General features: G+C 48.8%; 1 protein-coding gene and 2 long non-coding RNA genes across 3 annotated transcripts in view; all 3 read right to left on the reverse strand.

The window, feature by feature from the left end:
- Positions 1-6,049, reverse strand: part of LOC135298363 (hydrocephalus-inducing protein-like) — a 30,973-nt gene extending 24,924 nt beyond the window's left edge. Inside the window, exons 1-3 of the mRNA XM_064415920.1 lie at positions 5,755-6,049; positions 3,920-4,036; positions 2,637-2,756 (exon numbers count right to left, since the gene is read on the reverse strand). Coding sequence (XP_064271990.1) covers positions 2,637-2,756; positions 3,920-3,991 — 192 coding nt within the window. The 5' untranslated portion in view covers positions 3,992-4,036; positions 5,755-6,049. The remainder of the gene's footprint in view (positions 1-2,636; positions 2,757-3,919; positions 4,037-5,754) is intronic.
- A 6,897-nt stretch (positions 6,050-12,946) lies between these two features.
- Positions 12,947-13,962, reverse strand: LOC135298365 (uncharacterized). The gene is made up of 3 exons (XR_010360352.1): positions 13,794-13,962; positions 13,505-13,682; positions 12,947-13,188 (listed from the first exon to the last, which is right to left on the reverse strand). It is a non-coding gene; the product is annotated as an uncharacterized LOC135298365 (long non-coding RNA).
- A 2,266-nt stretch (positions 13,963-16,228) lies between these two features.
- LOC135298364 (uncharacterized) lies at positions 16,229-17,182 on the reverse strand. Its single transcript, XR_010360351.1, has 3 exons — positions 17,040-17,182; positions 16,751-16,928; positions 16,229-16,434 (listed from the first exon to the last, which is right to left on the reverse strand). It is a non-coding gene; the product is annotated as an uncharacterized LOC135298364 (long non-coding RNA).
- Positions 17,183-17,827: the final 645 nt, after the last annotated feature.

The raw sequence follows: 17,827 nt of genomic DNA on the forward strand, positions 1-17,827 counted from the left end.
CAGCCCACACTGGGCAAACAGTGGCTCACCCACCTCTGCTCTGAGCTGATGGAGAGCTGCTGGCCACGCAGAGCAGGCTCGAGCCAAGCTGCTCTTTTGACATGTATTTCTCCAGCTTTCATTCTCCACAATGCCAGGCAGCACTTACCTTAAGCACAGCCCTGTGCCCATGCGGTCACAGAGCTCTGGGGCACTGCCTGAGCACTCATGGAGTAAGTAAAACCCATACATTTACATCAGACTCCATGGGAAACGATTTTGTGATGTCCTTCACTCTGACACAGGGAAACCGAGGCCCACACAACTGCAAATCCCTTTTTTGATCTAGAACTTAGGCACCAGTAGCAGAGGAGGTGTGAGAGATGAGGTGATATTTGGCTGAAGCCAAAAGGTTATCAAGTTAAGGAATGAAAGTTGTTGATTCTCTGTGTTGTTTGGGGTTTGGATTTGTTCAGGTTGGTTTCTTGGGTGTTGCTGTGAGAGGAACAGGGTTGAAGACCTGACCAAAAGGAAGCAGGGTGAGAGGGGAGGGGACAGAAAAATTGGCGTTTGGAGGGAATGGAAGTTCCCAAGTACCCATCCAAAGGGAAAGGGGACAGAACAGCCCTCACCGGTATAAAGGGGATAGAAAGATTGCCATTTTCTCAGAGGCTGTGTTTGTTCATCTCCAGGAGGAGGGAGACACGCCCGGCTCAGCTGAGTCCTTACTAATAAACAGTTTCCTTTTGCTTCAATGATTTTGACCCCTTTCATTGTATTTAAAAGTGAGTGCATTTCTAACTGAGGTAAAGGCAAAAATAAAGTACCACAGAAGTTAGGAAAAAGACAAATGAAGTGAATGCTGAATGAGGATAAGGTTCAGTTATTTTCTCAGCAACTTGGGTAAAAGTAGAGTTGGTATCTCCTTTTTCCATGAGCTTTAAATAGGTGCTTTCTTGTAATTATTGCTACCTTACTTGATACCATTGTAGAGGCATGTCTGGAATGACACAACAGCAGCAAATGCTTCTGGAGCAGAGACATTACTTGGAGAAAATTCTCCCCTTCTCCAGCCACACTGCTGTCACTGCAGAGACACCAGCAGCTCTCCTGTGTGACTCCAGGGCAGACACAGCCTGCTGAAGGGAGTGCCTGCAGCACACTGTCCCCCACTTGTGCCCTTCCCTGAGGTGTTCCCATCGCCCCTCTCCAAGGCAATCCTTAACCAGTGTGTTCAATATCTCTTGCTGCCAATTCACTGCTCAACAGTGTGATAAATGAATGGGATTCGTGCTAACAATTGGAACTATATCGATATTTTAGAAAATATATGTTAAAAAGTCCTAGAGGAAAAGGATATGTAATTAGTGTCACAAAACAGATGTTTTCAGATGTTCATGAGAAAATAGGAGACAGGATGTAGTGTGAGATAAGTAAAATCCCAAAACGGAATAGGCCTCGGGATAATTAAAGAATTGGCCTTGAAATGGAGAAAATTAGGATGATTCTAGGTGTTTATGAAATAATATAGCTTATTTTTGGAATATAATGCTGGCTTCTATAACACAAGACCTGGGACGCATGTGCAGCCTGTGGGGTTGTTCAAAGGACAGTGAGGATGAGGAGAAGCCTTCGTCGGAAGCAACCAGTGAAAAGCCAAAAGACCCCTTGGAAACAAGCTGAGCATGCACTGTGCAGTACAATGATATAGATTTCAAGAATTGAAAACAGGAGGAGATTTACAAAAAATTGTTGATGAACATGTATTAGCATACAGTATATAAGTTGTGTTTGGGTTCTTTTCTCTTTTGTACGGGAGGCAGGGTGAGAAACCCCCCCATACCCTGATTGTACCCCAATCAGTTTTGCTTGTGCTTTATCCTAACCACTGCCAAATTATTTTGTATCTATTTGATTACATTTGATTGCATAATTTTATATAAAATTGCTGCTCAATTAAAATTGCTGCTAAATTCTAATTTTGTGGTTTATTAAATTAGACATATAGGACCTCATTCATAACAACAGCCCACCTTGATCACCTACCCTTTTGGACTGTGCTTTCTACTGAGCCAGTCCTGCCACAAAAGCAGCTTGAAACACACCTCTAAGTAGGCACTGATCCACAGAAAGCACATCCACACCCCTCTGCCCAGGCCGAGTCCCCTGCACATCTGGCAGCCTGCAAAATCTAACACCCCGTCAGGGTCCAACACATTGTTCCAACCCAAAGCGGGAATGCAATTGGTTTTGCTAAATCTGAAGGAATTCCTGCAGGTCCTCGGCCTTCCAAGGCCAACGCTGCCACTGTGGAGGGAATCCTGTGACCCCGAGCGTTTGATGGTGACCACACCAAAGCAAGAGGTGGCTCCTTCAGCAGGAGAATGGCACATGGCAATGCTGTGCCTTTGTGTCCCCAGCCTTCCCCCATTGTTTTAGCAATGGCAGCCACACTCTAGCACAGCCCAGCAGCTGCAGCAGAGGTTATTTGTGTTGGCTCAGTGCACATCAGGACTCCCAGTCCACCACTGCCAGCAGCTTGCAATGACAACAGCACCTGGACACGGAGGTGTTTTGCTGGAGGCAAGCCTGTCACAAGCACACACCCTCTTCAAACTTGCCATCAAGCAGAAAGGAAAAGAGCAGGAAAAGGCTACCTTTGGACCAGTCTTGCTCAGGTCTAGCCATGGGCCAATTCTGGGCAGAATCCTCCCCCCAGTGCTGGCCTCCTTCTTCCTGCTGGGAAACTTCTCCTGCTGGAACTTAGAGGGAAGCAGCTGAAAGGCAAAACAAAACAAAAAAACAAAAAACAAAACAAAACAAAACAAAACAAACAAAAAAAAAAAAACCAAAAAAAACAATATCAGCAAGAAGCTCAGAGATTTGTTTGTTCAGAAAGGCATTTCCTGAGCAAGTGGCACTGGTGAATAATTTGTGATCACAGCCACTACGATAGTTCTGGAAGCCCTGGAAGTTACTTGCTGAAATGCAATAGCTAGAATAAATAATACAGGGTGCAATACACATACTCCAACCACATGGCTGTGGCCCATTAGTCTCTCTGTGATCTGATGTGACATGTTTGGGGATTTCTGCTCTTTGGCCATTTGTTTCCTCTTACATTTCATTGGATTGAGGCAGTGACCTTTTCAGAGAGTGGGAAGGAGCTCTCAGAACTGCCCCAACTCCATCCCTGCACAACACTCACAACTCACAGCAGGAGACAGCACTGCTGGCTGAGTCCAAGAGAAGCCAGGAAGAAAAGCTGTACCAAGAGGGAGGTGCACAGGAATGTGTCCAAGTTTTAGCTCTCTCTGTTAATGAGCATTTGTTTCCTCTGTCTGGGCTGACAGAGCCCTCCAGAGAAGAAAACAGAGGCATCTCCTTGGCAGAGCCTCAGCAGTGGGGCATCTTCAGCCCAGTGAGCTCCAGACAGCAAGGGACCTTGGTGGCCCTGACTGCAGTGCTGCCTGCAGGGCTGGAGCTGTGCCCACCCAGGAGCTAAGAGAGAGCAGCTGCTTTGGGAGCTCTTCTGGCTGGGACCACCCGTGGCTCTCAAGGCTCTGGGCACAGTTTGAGCTCTCCCCCCCACATGCCCAGGTGCCCAAGGGCAGGTTGGTCACAGCAGCACAGGGCAGTGCCCAGCCTGACAGAAGGAATTCCTGTGGCAAAGGGCAGGCACAGAAGCACATGCTGAGGGCTTCAGCTGCACATTGCTTTCACTTGGCTCCCGTGGCACAGCCAGGCAAGGCGCTGGGCTGTCCCTGAAACATCACACAGTGTTCCCTACTGCACCAGGACAGCCCCCACCAACAGCAGCACGGCACAAAGAGCTGGGCAGGGGCTCTGCAGCTTCCCAGCGCTGCTGGACAACAGGGGCAGGGACACCAGGGACACCAGGGCACTTGCCAGCCTGAGCACAGCCCCACTGGCTACTCACAGTGTTAGGCTGCAGTCTTTCCCTCTGCAAAAGACGAGGTGTTGGTGTCTTTTTTGGGAATCCAGAATCCATTTTGAAGGGAGGATGTCACAGAGGAGCGACAAGGCCTCAGCAAAACTGGAAGGAGAACAATGGAACTCTGAAAATCCAGAACCCGATTCATGACACACTCAAGGCATATATGCTGCTAAACATTTTATATCATTTGAAAGTAGCTAAGTGCTTGTTTGGCATAAGTAGCTAGTATTGTTAGGCCTCTAGTTGGACTTTATTTGAACTAGATGGCTCCCTTGTGCAATTCAAAAATGGATCTTGCTGAAACCTGGAGCTAAAAAGCTGAACATTAATAATGCTTAGAGTAGACACAGCTGCAGCTTAAATATTACTTAAAATCAGCTTGAGTGGGCCTCCTCTTCTTTAGGCTAAACACCCCCTGCTCTCTCAGCTGCTCCTCACTGGACTTGGGAGAGACTGCAATGTTATGGCTCATGGCTTAAATATTGCTATAAAGGACGTTTTGCCCACTGTGACAAAACTCTATAAAGAAGCTGAGAGCACCCAAGCCCACCCTTTCCTGAAAATGCCTCCTGACTGGAACTTGGGACTGGGAGTTCAGCCCCACAAGGGAACTTGAGACAAGATAAAGGTGACACTATTGTCCCATTAGCTCAGGTCTGGGCAGAAGTGAACAAGGCCAAGGGAGAAAAATAGATCCACAACAAAGCCAAATCCAGCAGCTGTCCTGAAAATGAGCACTGTCTGCCTTCAGGCTGGGCAGGTCATAGCCACAGACTCCTCTGCTGAGCCAGGTTTGCACACAAACCTCCCATCAACAGAGGGGCAGGAGGGAATTTAGGGTCTGTGGCACAACCTCTGGTAAGGGGCAGTGGACACCCATCCTCCCTCACACAAACTGGCTCAGCTCTAAAACCCCCCACCCCCAGAAGGCCACATCCAGGGGACATTCCCATCAGGGGCAGCTCAGGGGGTGTCATAGCCCATCAAAGACCCCCAAAGTGCCCCCAGAGCCGTTCCTGAGCCCTTGCACCAGATGATTGCAGGCCATGCAAAGTAACACAACAGATCCAAAAATCTACAACCCAATTCATGGCAGACTCAAAGGATATACTGGTGCTGAAGATTTTCTATTATTTGAAAGTAGCAATAGACAGTCAAACTTGCCCCACCCCAGGGAGGTACCTGGGAGGTCCCACCTTGCCCAAATCTGCATTCATCCATTGGAATCTTACATTTTGCAATACCTCACCACTGAGAAGACCAGAAGAGGATTTTATGGTATGCCAATGGGATCCATGGAATGGTGATATTTTTTACTTAATCTGTCTCTGTCATTCTCTTTCTTCCCCCTCTTCCCAACCCCATCTCCACCCCCTTCACCCCCCCCCCCCCCCCGCCTTTTTCTATTCCTTTCTCTCTCTTCCTCACATTTACTGTTCCATAAAATCCAGACTACTGACTTTGGCAAATTGCCTCGTTTGCACCTCAATTCAGAGGCCTCTCCCTAATAATTTTAATAACCAGATGATAACAACCCACGGAAACTTGAACAGAACTCATTCACCTTGAAGCAGTTTATGCAATCACTATAGGGAAAAAAAAGTATAGATGAGTACATTTAGAAAATGTTGCATTTCTTCAGTGCAAAAAAAAAGCACAATCAGCAGACGAACTATTGTTCATCCACTCAGCTGTGCATGCCACTGCACTGCTGCACCAGAAGACTGGCATTATCCCATCCTGTATTTCCCTTTGGCCTTCTCTCTCAGAGTGCACATGAGACAAAACCAAACAGTTCAACTTTAGTCAATCTTTACCTTCAAAGGAAATTCACGCTCTTTTCCAGAGGCCAATGCTCTGCACGTTGAGGAATCCTCTGCAGAGTCCAATGCTCCGCGAATTGAGGACTCCTAGCAGAGGCCAATGCTCTGCACGTGCAGGATGTTGTTTGCAGAGGCCAATGCTCTGCACTTTCAGGAATTCTCAGCGGGGCACAATGCTCCGCGAATTCAAAGGACTCGCTGGCAGAGACCAATGCTGCGCGAACAATTCACTTGGCGAATGGCCCAGTGTAGCTGCCTGTACGAGCCCAGGCTGCGCACACCCAGCCAGGGCCGCGTTCTCGGGCAACTGAGGCCGCGCGGCTGTCACAGACGCTGCCGCCTGCGCGGTTACCAGGCAACCGCGGCGCCCGAACCTCGGGGCCGGGCCGGGTTCCAGCGGGTTCCAGCGGGGCCGGGCCGGTTCCGGCGGGTTCGGGCCAGGGCCGGGCCACAGTGATTTCCAAAGGAGATTGTCACTTGAACTACTGCCGTAACTTTCTGAAGAGTCTTTCTGTAAGTATTAGCGAAAGCCTAAAATGTGGTGCTAGAGGCACCTCTGTCAGGTCTGTCCCTTGCTCTCTGTGCAGCACTAGTGTTCTGTCCCGGCTGGAACAGCCAGAGGGGCTGAGCGAGCTGGGAAAGGGGCTCAGCCTGGAGAGGAGGAGGCTCGGGGGGACCTTGTGGCTCTGCACAGCTCCCTGGCAGGAGGGCGCTGCGGGTTCAGGAAGCGCCGGAGCGGCGTGGTTCCCTCTCTCCTCTCCCGCTCAACCTCTTCCTCCCTCCCTCCTCCTCCTCCCCCGTTTCCGAAGCCCTCGCAGCCCGCAGGAGGAGCGGAGATGGAGCCGGGACAGGGCGGAATGCAGAGAGGGGATGCCAGGAGTAGGAGTGACTGGGCTGTACTGGGACCATACTGGGATCATGCTGGGAGGGAGTAGGAGCAGCACGATGGCTGCAGCCAGGCCATGCAGGGCCTCCTGCCAAGGGGAATGATTTCAGACAAGTGCTGACTGCGTGGGAGAAGGTGTTTTGTGTTGGAGGGCTGAGTTATCACTGAAGTTTTTCACTTCTGATACTTGGTAATATCAGTGTCATTTTGTCAGTAAGGAGCACACTCAGTGCCTGAGACATCTCCATCTCCACCTGCTTCACAACTCCACTTGAAGGCAGATGAAAATTATTTCCTTGTAAATGACCTGTTTTCACCAAATTCTGCAAACTCTTACTCTTTGCCATGAACTTGATTTTCTATTTATTTTTTTTTCCTTTTTTTTTTTTTTTTTTTTTTTTTAAATAAGAATTGCTTTCTCCTTGCAAATGTTAAGTAAATTTTTCCCTGCCTGGGATGTCAGGAGGTGCACATCCTGTACAGAAACACTCCCCAACTGCATCAATAACCTTTTTGTACTGCTCAGTGAGTCCTAGAAAACTGCAGAGCAGTTTTGTCTCTGCAGGTTACTTGGCAATCAATTCTCCATCTCTGATAAATCCTAATTTACAAGGAGGATGTGACGAAGTCCCTCCTCTGCAATCAGGAGTTGGCAGTGCCCATTCTTCTGCAAATTTATGGCTTCAGCAGAATAATATCATAGGAACAGAGATGTTCTGCAGCATTGCTGCTTGGTTTGCTCCTCATTTTGTGGGGCAGACAGCAGCCTTCTACAGCCCTAAAAAGGACAGGGAATTTTCTGAACTGGAAAGAAAAGCATCCGTGAGAGAGGCAGAATGTGATGCTGTTACCCACGGCTGGTGTTCCCACCTCTGTTGTCAAATTTCCCTCCCTTGCTGCCTTGGGGCATCTGAGTAATGGGTGGTTTGTAGTGATGTTCTCCTAATTGAAATCAGTCAAGAGTTTGTGGACTTATTTCCAGCATGAAAACAACCCCTGTTTTGCTGGTTGTATGAGGGAAAAAATTATTTCAGGCAGAGAGAGGACAGAAAGAGATGAGAGACCACTGAATTGTTTCCATGTGGCTGCAGGGAGGGAGAACAGTTGTGGTGTGGAGATGCGTTGTTAATGTAAAAGCAACAAAAAGCAACCCCAAATAGAGAGTGAGCATCACTTGAGCTGCACCTCTGCCAGTTAGGGATGGATCCCTCCTGCTCCTTCCCCTGCCTGAGGCACCTGTGTGGGGCTAGTTGTCCCTGTCATTTACCTTTCAATTGCACAACAAACAACAAGTTTCTTGGAAAACAGTTGGCTTTTCAGACTCTCCCGGGCATTCAAGTGAGTCCAGGAGATGTAGGGATGAGCTGATAAGTGGCTTTGGATGGTCTTGGCTGTTGGGTGTTGCTGTGTTTCCTGATGCTCCAAAGCAATCCCTGGCACGCTGCTTTTGTGGAAGGCAGAACAGCTCAAGAGAAAAATGTGCTTGAAATTACCTGTTCTGGGGAAATGCAATCACAGCGAATTTTCTGCTAGGAACTGCTTGTGAACAAAGATGGAGCCTGAATGAGGGATGTGCCCTTGTGGGGGTGCCTTACACTGACACAAAGCTCTCTGTGCCTCTCCAGAGGGTTGTCACCCTACAGAAACTTGTCACTTGAGGAATCTCCTGGCAGGGCAGGGAGGGGGGATTTGACATCACAGCTGCGTGCCTGGGAAAAACATCTAGGCAAATTCTTCTTTTCTGGCCAGGAAAGCCAGGGTGTGTGCCTGCTGTGTTCCACGAGGAGGAAATCAGTTGCTGAGGGATTTCTGCTGGGAGATTTGTGCTTTATGAAATTCATGCCAGGGGCAGAGGACTGGGGAGCTGCCAACGATAGCACTGTCTTCCTCCCTTCTGCTGCTTTAATTGTTTGTAATGATTTAACAAATAGCACTGTTCTTCCCTGCAGCAAACATAGGCATGTGGCATTTTATTATCTTTATTAGGGCTCCTGTTTGGAATTTCCTTGCTGTATTTCCTTCTTTGCAGAATTGGTCCAAAACTTGGAGGAGTTGGTGTGAGAACTGGACTTTGTGCTGTCAACATTCTGAGTGTTGAGCCAGTGCTAAATCCGTGCAACTATATGGGAATGAAATAAATGACATGATTTAAAGAAGGAAATGCTCCTGGCTTAGGCATTTTATCTGCACAAATGCACACTAGGAGAGGAAGAGCAAATCAGGTACAAGCTCCCAGTACTTAGAGAAGAATGAATGGAAGTAACTTCCTGTTTAGGCTGGAAATTAGGAGAACATTTGTACCCATCAGAAGGGTGTTGAACTGGAGCAGCTGCCTAGTGACAACAGACAAGTGGAGAAGTGAAAGCCCAAATTAAAGGCTTTTAGTGTGGAGTTTTTTGGATGTTGGGGTCTTCAGAAGTAGATCTTGAGTCCCACGGGCAATGCAGGCAGCTTCCCAGGGGAGCATCTCTGTGCCGTGCCAGGGACCTGCTGCCCTGGTCCCACAGAGTGATTTGGGGGGTACCTGATGGCCCAGCAGAGTTTCGGGAAATGCCTCAATGCTTGTTGGATTTGAATGGCATTTGGGTCAAACTGAGTTTCTCCTCTGAGGGACGGAGTCTTGAGCTCTCACAGGTTTTGCTTGAACATGTCTTTCGTCTGTCCCCCAGCCCAAAAACCCCCAGCAGATCCCTGCTCCTCCCTCTCTGTGTCTCCCACAGCTGCGATCCTCAGAGCTTTTCCCTTACACAAAAAAAACCTGGAAATTGGCTGGGGTTTATTCCCTCTTGGCGACAAAATAGTCTCCTGTTGTGCAGCTCAGGGGGAAAGGAACCTCTTCCTCCCTTCAGTGTGCTGCAACAAAGTGTTTTGTTCGTCTTTGTGAAGAACTAGGAAGAAACACTTCTTTTTAAGCTGAGGGAGCCCAATTCAATTCCCTTATCATTTTCAGCAAAATAACCAAGTTATTTATGTTGAAAGTCACTCCAAAATTTTGAAGAGACCTTTTTAGAAAATATTTCTCTTGGTGACTGATTACGAGTGGGTATGGGAAGAAACTCTTTGCCTTGAACCTCTCAAAGCAGTAATTTCTTCCCAAAGAGTAGGTGTAATTTCATTTGCTATGTGAAAAAAATTAAGTAGTAGTGGACCAAAGGAGCTTCAAGCTGATCTCCATTTGCTGTCAATGACTGAATTAAATGCACAGGGTTCCTATCATCTTTGCCCGACAAAACATTGCTTTTGGGTTATTGGAGGTTTTGTCAGAAATCTTTGTAGCATGAATAGTTCATGGACTTATCTCTGCTGGCTTCAGCCATTCCTGCTGTCCATCATATCTTGCTCTTATGAGGAAGCTCTTTTCATTATGTTGCCTTTTAATTCAGATATCTGAGCCTTTTTCTACTTCTAGTCCCAGTTTTCAGGAGGACAAACATTTTCTTATCTGTGAGTGTATTCAGTGGTGGCCACACAAGTGAAGGCAAGGAACTGGCAGGTGATAATTTATGGAACTTTCTATAATGGAAAAACCTCAGCATTCAATTTCCATCTCCTTAGAAATCTTTATTTCTTTTCTTGTCTCTTGTGCACTTTGTGGCTGGTCTGAGTTTAGTGCTTGGAAATGCAATTCTATGGATCCCAATTCTTTTGAGAGAGAATCATCTTGTACACAAAGCCAAATAAATTGAACTTTTCAATATCAGAGCAGTTTGACATCCAGGCTTGGGGACCTGGCAGTGGTTAGTGCCTGACCAGCCTCAGAACAGAGAGTTTGTCTGATTTAGGTGAAATTTCATTCATTGGAGACAAAGTAAAATTGCCTCTTATTTGCTCAGCACTAAAATTCCACCTGAAGCTGATTGCCAAGAATTGCTGCTGAGTGATGGGATTAACCCCTGCAATGGCACCATGAAATGAGAGACTGGGAGAGGAATATTAAACAATGGCATTTCCAGCCATGTGCAGGCCCTGGTCTTCTGCTCTTGGCTTGGTGCTCTCCAAGGGGCTGCTTTTGATGGTTCTAGAGGCACTAATCTGGGCAGTGAAATGCACCTCAGGCACCAATTGCATCTCTGGTGTCTGCAAGTGCCTTTATCTCCCTTCATGCTCCTCAGAACCGAAATCCTGCAAGGACCAAGTGAATCTGAGACTTTGGGAAGGCCCAGTAGTGACAGATTTTGGTGAGATTTGAGTCAGGAGATGGAAGCAGCAGCAGAAGGTGCTGTAATCTTCATCCCTGCACTCTCCTGCATGCTGATACAGTGTGAAGGAGGCAGGGATTCCATAAAGCACCTTCTGTAGCTCCTGAGGGAAAACAAGTGGCAAGTTCTTAAATTTCTTAGAGTTTCAGGCATGTTTGGCTGTGCTGCAACTCAGGGCCAGGCTCTGCCTCTCTCTGCTCCAGCTGGTGCTTCCAAACTGCCCTCTGATTTTTATTTGCAAACCAGCTCTCTGACCAGCTTCCACTTTGCTTTAAAAATTCAGCACCACGTTTGTGGCTGAACAGGTCCCAGAGCTGGGGAGGAGGATTTGAGATGCAATTTGCATCACAGAGTTGTTACAGCAGGGAAAATGTCACATCCCTCCTGTGCCTGGCGCTGCTAATCTTGTTCTGAACATTGGAAACCGCTTCAGCTGCTCTCATTATACCTCAATTTGATTACTGCTTTGATTTCACACCTCTTTCATGCATGATTTTCCTCTCTCCTTGGCTGGAATTGTGAGGCCTGAGAATTTGTCAAGCCTTGGGACAGTTCCCATCACCTATCCCTGCTCCTAAAGCTGGTTTGAATTATCTTAGGAACCTGAGCATGAGGGAAACTGGCAGGACTTTGGTGAGAGGAAAAGTAAGGCACAGAGGCCAAAGTGTAAATGCAGAGTCTGGGGACTCTGTTGTGGGGATCTGGGCCCTGCAAAGGGATGTTCTTCCCTGTGAATGGCTGGTTCCTTCTCTATCTCCTCCTGAAATTCCTGAGGACCAGGGCTGGTGCTGGTACTGCAGCCACACAAACTCCCCATGGAGCTTTGTGGGACCCAGTGGGAATCATTGATTTGCTGCTTTTGATGAAAAGTTGTGACATGAACCTCAGTGTCAGGGAGGTGACATGTTAATGCTGCTGCTGTCAGACAGTGCCCACACACCCTGTCTGGAGACAGCTCTGGAGAAGATGAAGAAAAACCAGGATGAAATCCCATGTGCTACTGAGCTCTATCAGAAACTGCTTGGAGTGAAGTCTGTGAAGTGACTGGGGAGAGCTGGATGAAAGGGACAGCTCTGAGAAGTGTGTGGTACATCATTGATGTCCTAATACTCATCTTTGCACAGAGATGAAAACGTATCAGTTTGCATGGCCTGAATGTCTGGCTCTGGACATTCTGCATTGCACAAGATGTGCTGAGCTCATCTGGCTCTGAAATATCATCTCTGCACCTTAGCCAGGAACAGCATCAGAGTTCTGAACAGATTCATCAAAATCAGTCATAAGCCAGAAGCAAACCTTGGCAATACACATCTGTGGCAGGTGAGGAGACCAAAAGCTCCCATTCTTGTTCTTGCTGAATGAATTCAGCAATAAAAATTCCTCTCTCTTGGCATTAAAATACTTTAGTTTCAGCTCTGCCCCAGACTATCAGTGTCAAGTATTTCTCTGGGTGCTTGGGGGTAGGTTCTCCCCCTGTAGCTCTCTGCAGGTTGGTGCTAATTCAAGATGTTCCCTCAGGTTCAGATGTTTTGCTGCCTGAGCAGAGTGTGCAGAACAGGGATTACAAGCACTGACATTTGCTGTGCTAGAAAGTGCAAGGGACACATTTGTGCCAATGAACGTCACACCTTGAACTAGGAGGATCAATTCTTGTGCTCACCAGAGTCTGTGGACAGAGGGGGTTTCCAAAGGAAATCTTGGTCCATGTAGGGCTGAGGCTCCCTCCAGGCTGGCTCCAGCCCCTCAGGGTGCCCAGGAGCAGAGCTTGCCCACAGCCCAGTGCACCCTCCTTAGCCCTGGGGCTGCCCAGGGAAGGGCCATGGCTGAGGCTCTGCAGGACCCCACAGGATCAGCCCGGCTCCAACATGGGATCCGTGGGCCAGGGCACGCTGGGCTTTGCCCCTACAGCTCCCAAGTGTGTCCAGAGAAACTGCAAGGAGAGGCTCACCTCTGTCAGTGGGACCACTCTGTGCACAGGACACCCACTCCTGGGGTGGCTATGCCAGGGACCTCCCGCCCTGGGAACCTGGAGCAAGTGGAAACTACAACTTTGCAAAATGCTGCCTGTGCCTGAAGCAAATACAAGGAGAACTGGGGTGTGAAAAATAAAATTTGTTTATTACAGAAAAACAGCAGCAAAAATACAGAACATGTTTACATTGTAAGAATATTTGTAACAACAACAATCGATAGAACATATATACAGAAAAACCTACCTAGCAAAACTATGGGAAACGTATTTACAGTAGTCAAAAATTGCCCTAAACTCTATATTCTAAAGAAAAACAACAAACTGCAGAACATATATACAAAAGGGTGATGTCTCTGTGATGTCCATCGCACCTGGAAGAAAAGCAAATGCCACGGTCACTCCAGTCAGGCACAGAGGGCTCTTGCATGTGCCCCTAGGCTGGCACAGCTGGCCCAGCAGCAGGACTCTGCTAGCAGAACTGAGCCTGGCTGGGTCTGGCATGGAGCTTGTGTGGAGCAAAGCAGGCAGAGGACAGGCTGTAGATGGCCACCAGAATCCAGTGCCCTGGGTACAATGTCCCTGAGCAGGGAGCACCCAGCCCAGCCCCAGCCTGGCAGCAGGAGACCCACTCTGCCTGTCCTGCTGCTGGCATTGCTCTTCATGCCAAGATCATGGCCTCTTCCTCACCTTTTTAATCAATGTCCATGTCCTCCATGGACTCGTCCATATCAACGTCCATCTCTTCCTCCTCATCCACATCCACCTCCATCTCCTCCTCTCCAGTGTCTGCTCCCTCCGTCTCCATCTCCTCCTCTGTATCAATCTCAATATCCGCCTCCATCTCCTCCTCTCTGTCTGGGACAGCCTGCAGAGGTAGCAAAACCTCTGAGTGGGGTCCCTGTCCCACTCCATGCCCACAGAGCTCCAGTCCACACAGGCAGGTGGAAGTGTCCACCTCCATGGAATGGCACCATACCTTCCTCAGGACAAATGGGAGCATCCTGCAGGGCTGGATGACAAAATCCAGGCACTCAGGATCTTTCAGGAGTGATGGGGTTATCAGGGGGCAGGTGACAAGCAGAGTGGGCAGGAGCAGGGTGAAGAGTGTGCAAACACAGCGGCCAAGGGTTGTGTTGTGCCCTTTGCTGGGCGCTGGACGTTCCAGCTGGAGCGTGGGCTGTGACATCACAGTTCCCAGGCTCCATCTGAAGTGGACAGTGGAGACCATGGAATGATGGAGTCCCTGAATGGTTGGGCTTGCAAGGTAGCCTGAAGAACAACATCTTGTTCCCAGTGAGCAGTCTTCCCCCAGAGCGTGCTGCTCAGAGCCCTGTTGCCAAGGATGGGGCATGCACAGCCTCTGTGCACAGCCTGGGCCAGTGCCCCACCACCCCCAGTGGAAAAGAGCAGCTTCCCTAGATGCAGCTTCAATCAACGTGCTGCAGTTGAAAGCCATCCCCCCTTGTCCTGTCAGCACAGGCCCTGCTGAACACTCTGTCCCCTTCTTTCCTGCGGGACGCTTCCAGTCCTGCAGAGCCACAGTGAGGCCTCCCAGTGTCTCCTCTCTCCAGGCTGAGCATCCCCAGCCCCACTTGCCCAGCAGTCAGTCACATCAGGGCCAGTCAAGGCTGCAGGGTAGCAAATAGCATCAGGAACTGAGAGATGCAAGCTTTAGACCCACGTTTGCCTCTAAATGTACAAAATTAATAACAGTGGAGAGGAAGATGGCGGGACACTGGTTCTCTTCTAATTGGTGATTTTTTGTTTCTTCTTTTCTGTCATGCTGACCCAGGTTTTTCTGTTGGAAAGGAAGCTTGGCACAATGTCCATTGTCTTCACCATTTGTGAAACACCAAGCAGATTCTGGGCAGGCTGATATGCAGAGCAAAACCTGAAAATATACTAGTGATCCTGAGCCTGGGGGATGCAGCTAAACCCAGCCCAAAGTAATTTCTGCAAAGTCGAGCCTGCTTTACATTTTCTTGAGTTTGGAAAACTTCACCAGTCATTTCTAAAAAAGCAAACAAAATCCTCAAACCAAATCAGACAAAAACCCATGCAAACAAACAAACCCACGCAAACCAGTGCAACAAATAGATCAAAAACCCCAAATAAAACTACAGGGAATGAGGAGTTAGGATTAATTTTGAGGATAGCACAGCAGGCAAATGGCTGCTTGCCACAGGATCACCATCAAAAGCCAGATAGAACAGCTGCTCCAAAATATACCCAAGAGGAGAAAAAGAAAAAGTGATCCATGGCAACTTTGGGGGCAGCTCCACATTCAGGTGAAGGATGAGCACGCAGTGGTGCAGATCCAGCATTGCCCACCCTCCAGGCTGCTCTTTGCTCCTGATGAAAGACCCTTGCAGGACTGTGGCCCCTCTCAGTGCAGTGTCAGTCACTGCCAGAGCTCTCAGCTGAGCCACTGGCATTTCCAGAGTGACATCCAGCCGCAATCCTACTGCCTGCTGAGCACCTGTGGAAGATCCTGAGCCTAAATCTTCATGCCTAGGACCACAAAACAGCTCAGGATTTCTCTGAACTGGTTTTCAGGGGGGGTTTCCATATCCCCGTGAGATCTGTTCATCCCTCAACACGTATGACTTGATGTACAATGATGCATTTGGGTTCCTTCCTTCCTCCTGTGTGCCAGTGAGAAACCATCCATGGGAATGGAGGATGTTGTGTGCAGGGCAATGTATTCCTGGCTTGCCATTTTGCTTCACTGTCACTCAGCTGAGCATGGTCCTTATCTAAGAAGGACTTAGAACTTGCAACAAGTGATAAATTAACCTGCTCCACTCTCCTTAGCATGGCTGTGATGAGTGTTAAGGAAAGCAGCGAGCGCTTGCCAGGATGGGAGCTTGTTCTTTGCCAGGGAGGAGGGAGAAAATCTTGCTTGGAGTAAATAAAGCAACTCTGCATCCCCAGGAAGAGAAGCAATTCAATATGTGAGTGCTGCATGGACTGATTTGCACAAGGATTGTCTACTATGCAACAATGTTCCCAATAAACCATGCTTCTCCTGACCTTTATTTTTCTGGGTTTCCACCACATGATACAAGAGACTCTCAATGAAAAAAAAGCAAAACACCTTGTGGGGAGACGTTTTTTCCTTTCTTCAGGCTGCCTCTTTCTTTTGTTCCCTCCAGAGCTCTCTCTACATTTCTGCTGTTGTTTGGAGCACGTGCTTCCCTCTTCCTGATCCCCTGGGCTTCTTTGGCTCTGGGTGTCATGGACACTCTTAATTGTGGATTTTTTCCCCTTCATCTACTTGTGACCTCCAGCCCTGGGAACCTGGAGCAAGTGGAAACTACAACTTGGCAAAATGCTGCCTGTGCCTGAAGCAAATACAAGGAGAACTGGGGTGTGAAAAATAAAATTTGTTTATTACAGAAAAACAGCAGCAAAAATACAGAACATGTTTACATTGTAAGAATATTTGTAACAACAACAATCGATAGAACATATATACAGAAAAACCTACCTAACTAAACTATGGGAAACGTATTTACAGAAGTCAAAAACTGCCCTACAATCTATATTCTAAACAACAACAACAAACTGAAGAACATATATACAAAAGGGTGGTGTCTCTGTGATGTCCATCGCACCTGGAAGAAAAGCAAATGCCACGGTCACTCCAGTCAGGCACAGAGGGCTCTTGCATGTGCCCCTAGGCTGGCACAGCTGGCCCAGCAGCAGGACTCTGCTAGCAGAACTGAGCCTGGCTGGGTCTGGCATGGAGCTTGTGTGGAGCAAAGCAGGCACAGGACAGGCTGTGGATGGCCACCAGAATCCCGTGCCCTGGCTACAATGTCCCTGAGCAGGGAGCACCCAGCCCAGCCCCAGCCTGGCAGCAGGAGACCCACTCTGCCTGTTCTGCTGCTGGCATTGCTCTTCATGCCAAGATCATGGCCTCTTCCTCACCTTTTTAATCAATGTCCATGTCCTCCATGGACTCGTCCATATCAACGTCCATCTCTTCCTCCTCATCCACATCCACCTCCATCTCCTCCTCTCCAGTGTCTGCTCCCTCCGTCTCCATCTCCTCCTCTGTATCAATCTCAATATCCACCTCCATCTCCTCCTCTCTGTCTGGGACAGCCTGCAGAGGTAGCAAAACCTCAGAGTGAGGTCCCTGTCCCACTCCATGCCCACAGAGCTCCAGTCCACACAGGCAGGTGGAAGTGTCCACCTCCATGGAATGGCACCATACCTTCCTCAGGACAAATGGGAGCATCCTGCAGGGCTGGATGACAAAATCCAGGCACTAAGGATCTTTCAGGAGTGATGGGGTTATCAGGGGGCAGGTGACAAGCAGAGTGGGCAGGAGCAGGGTGAAGAGTGTGCAAACACAGCGGCCAAGGGTTGTGTTGTGCCCTTTGCTGGGCGCTGGACGTTCCAGCTGGAGCATGGGCTGTGACATCACAGTTCCCAGGCTCCATCTGAAGTGGACAGCGGAGACCGTGGAATGATGGAGTCCCTGAATGGTTGGGCTTGCAAGGGAGCCTGAAGAACAACATCTTGTTCCCAGCTGAGCAGTCTTCCCCCAGAGCGTGCTGCTCAGAGCCCTGTTGCCAAGGATGGGGCATGCACAGCCTCTGTGCACAGCCTGGGCCAGTGCCCCAGCACCCCCAGTGGAAAAGAGCAGCTTCCCTAGATGCAGCTTCAATCAACCTGCTGCAGTTGAAAGCCATTCCCCCTTGTCCTGTCAGCACAGGCCCTGCTGAACGCTCTGTCCCCTTCTTTCCTGCGGGACCCTTCCAGTCCTGCAGAGCCACAGTGAGGCCTCCCAGTGTCTCCTCTCTCCAGGCTGAGCATCCCCAGCCCCACTTGCCCAGCAGTCAGTCACATCAGGGCCAGTCAAGGCTGCAGGGTAGCAAATAGCATCAGGAACTGAGAGATGCAAGCTTTAGACCCACGTTTGCCTCTAAATGTACAAAATTAAGAACAGTGGAGAGGAAGATGGTGGGACACTGGTTCTCTTCTAACTGGTGATTTTTT

The sequence above is a fragment of the Passer domesticus genome, chromosome 4 (assembly GCF_036417665.1).
Source record: "Passer domesticus isolate bPasDom1 chromosome 4, bPasDom1.hap1, whole genome shotgun sequence".
Lineage (NCBI taxonomy): Eukaryota > Metazoa > Chordata > Aves > Passeriformes > Passeridae > Passer > Passer domesticus.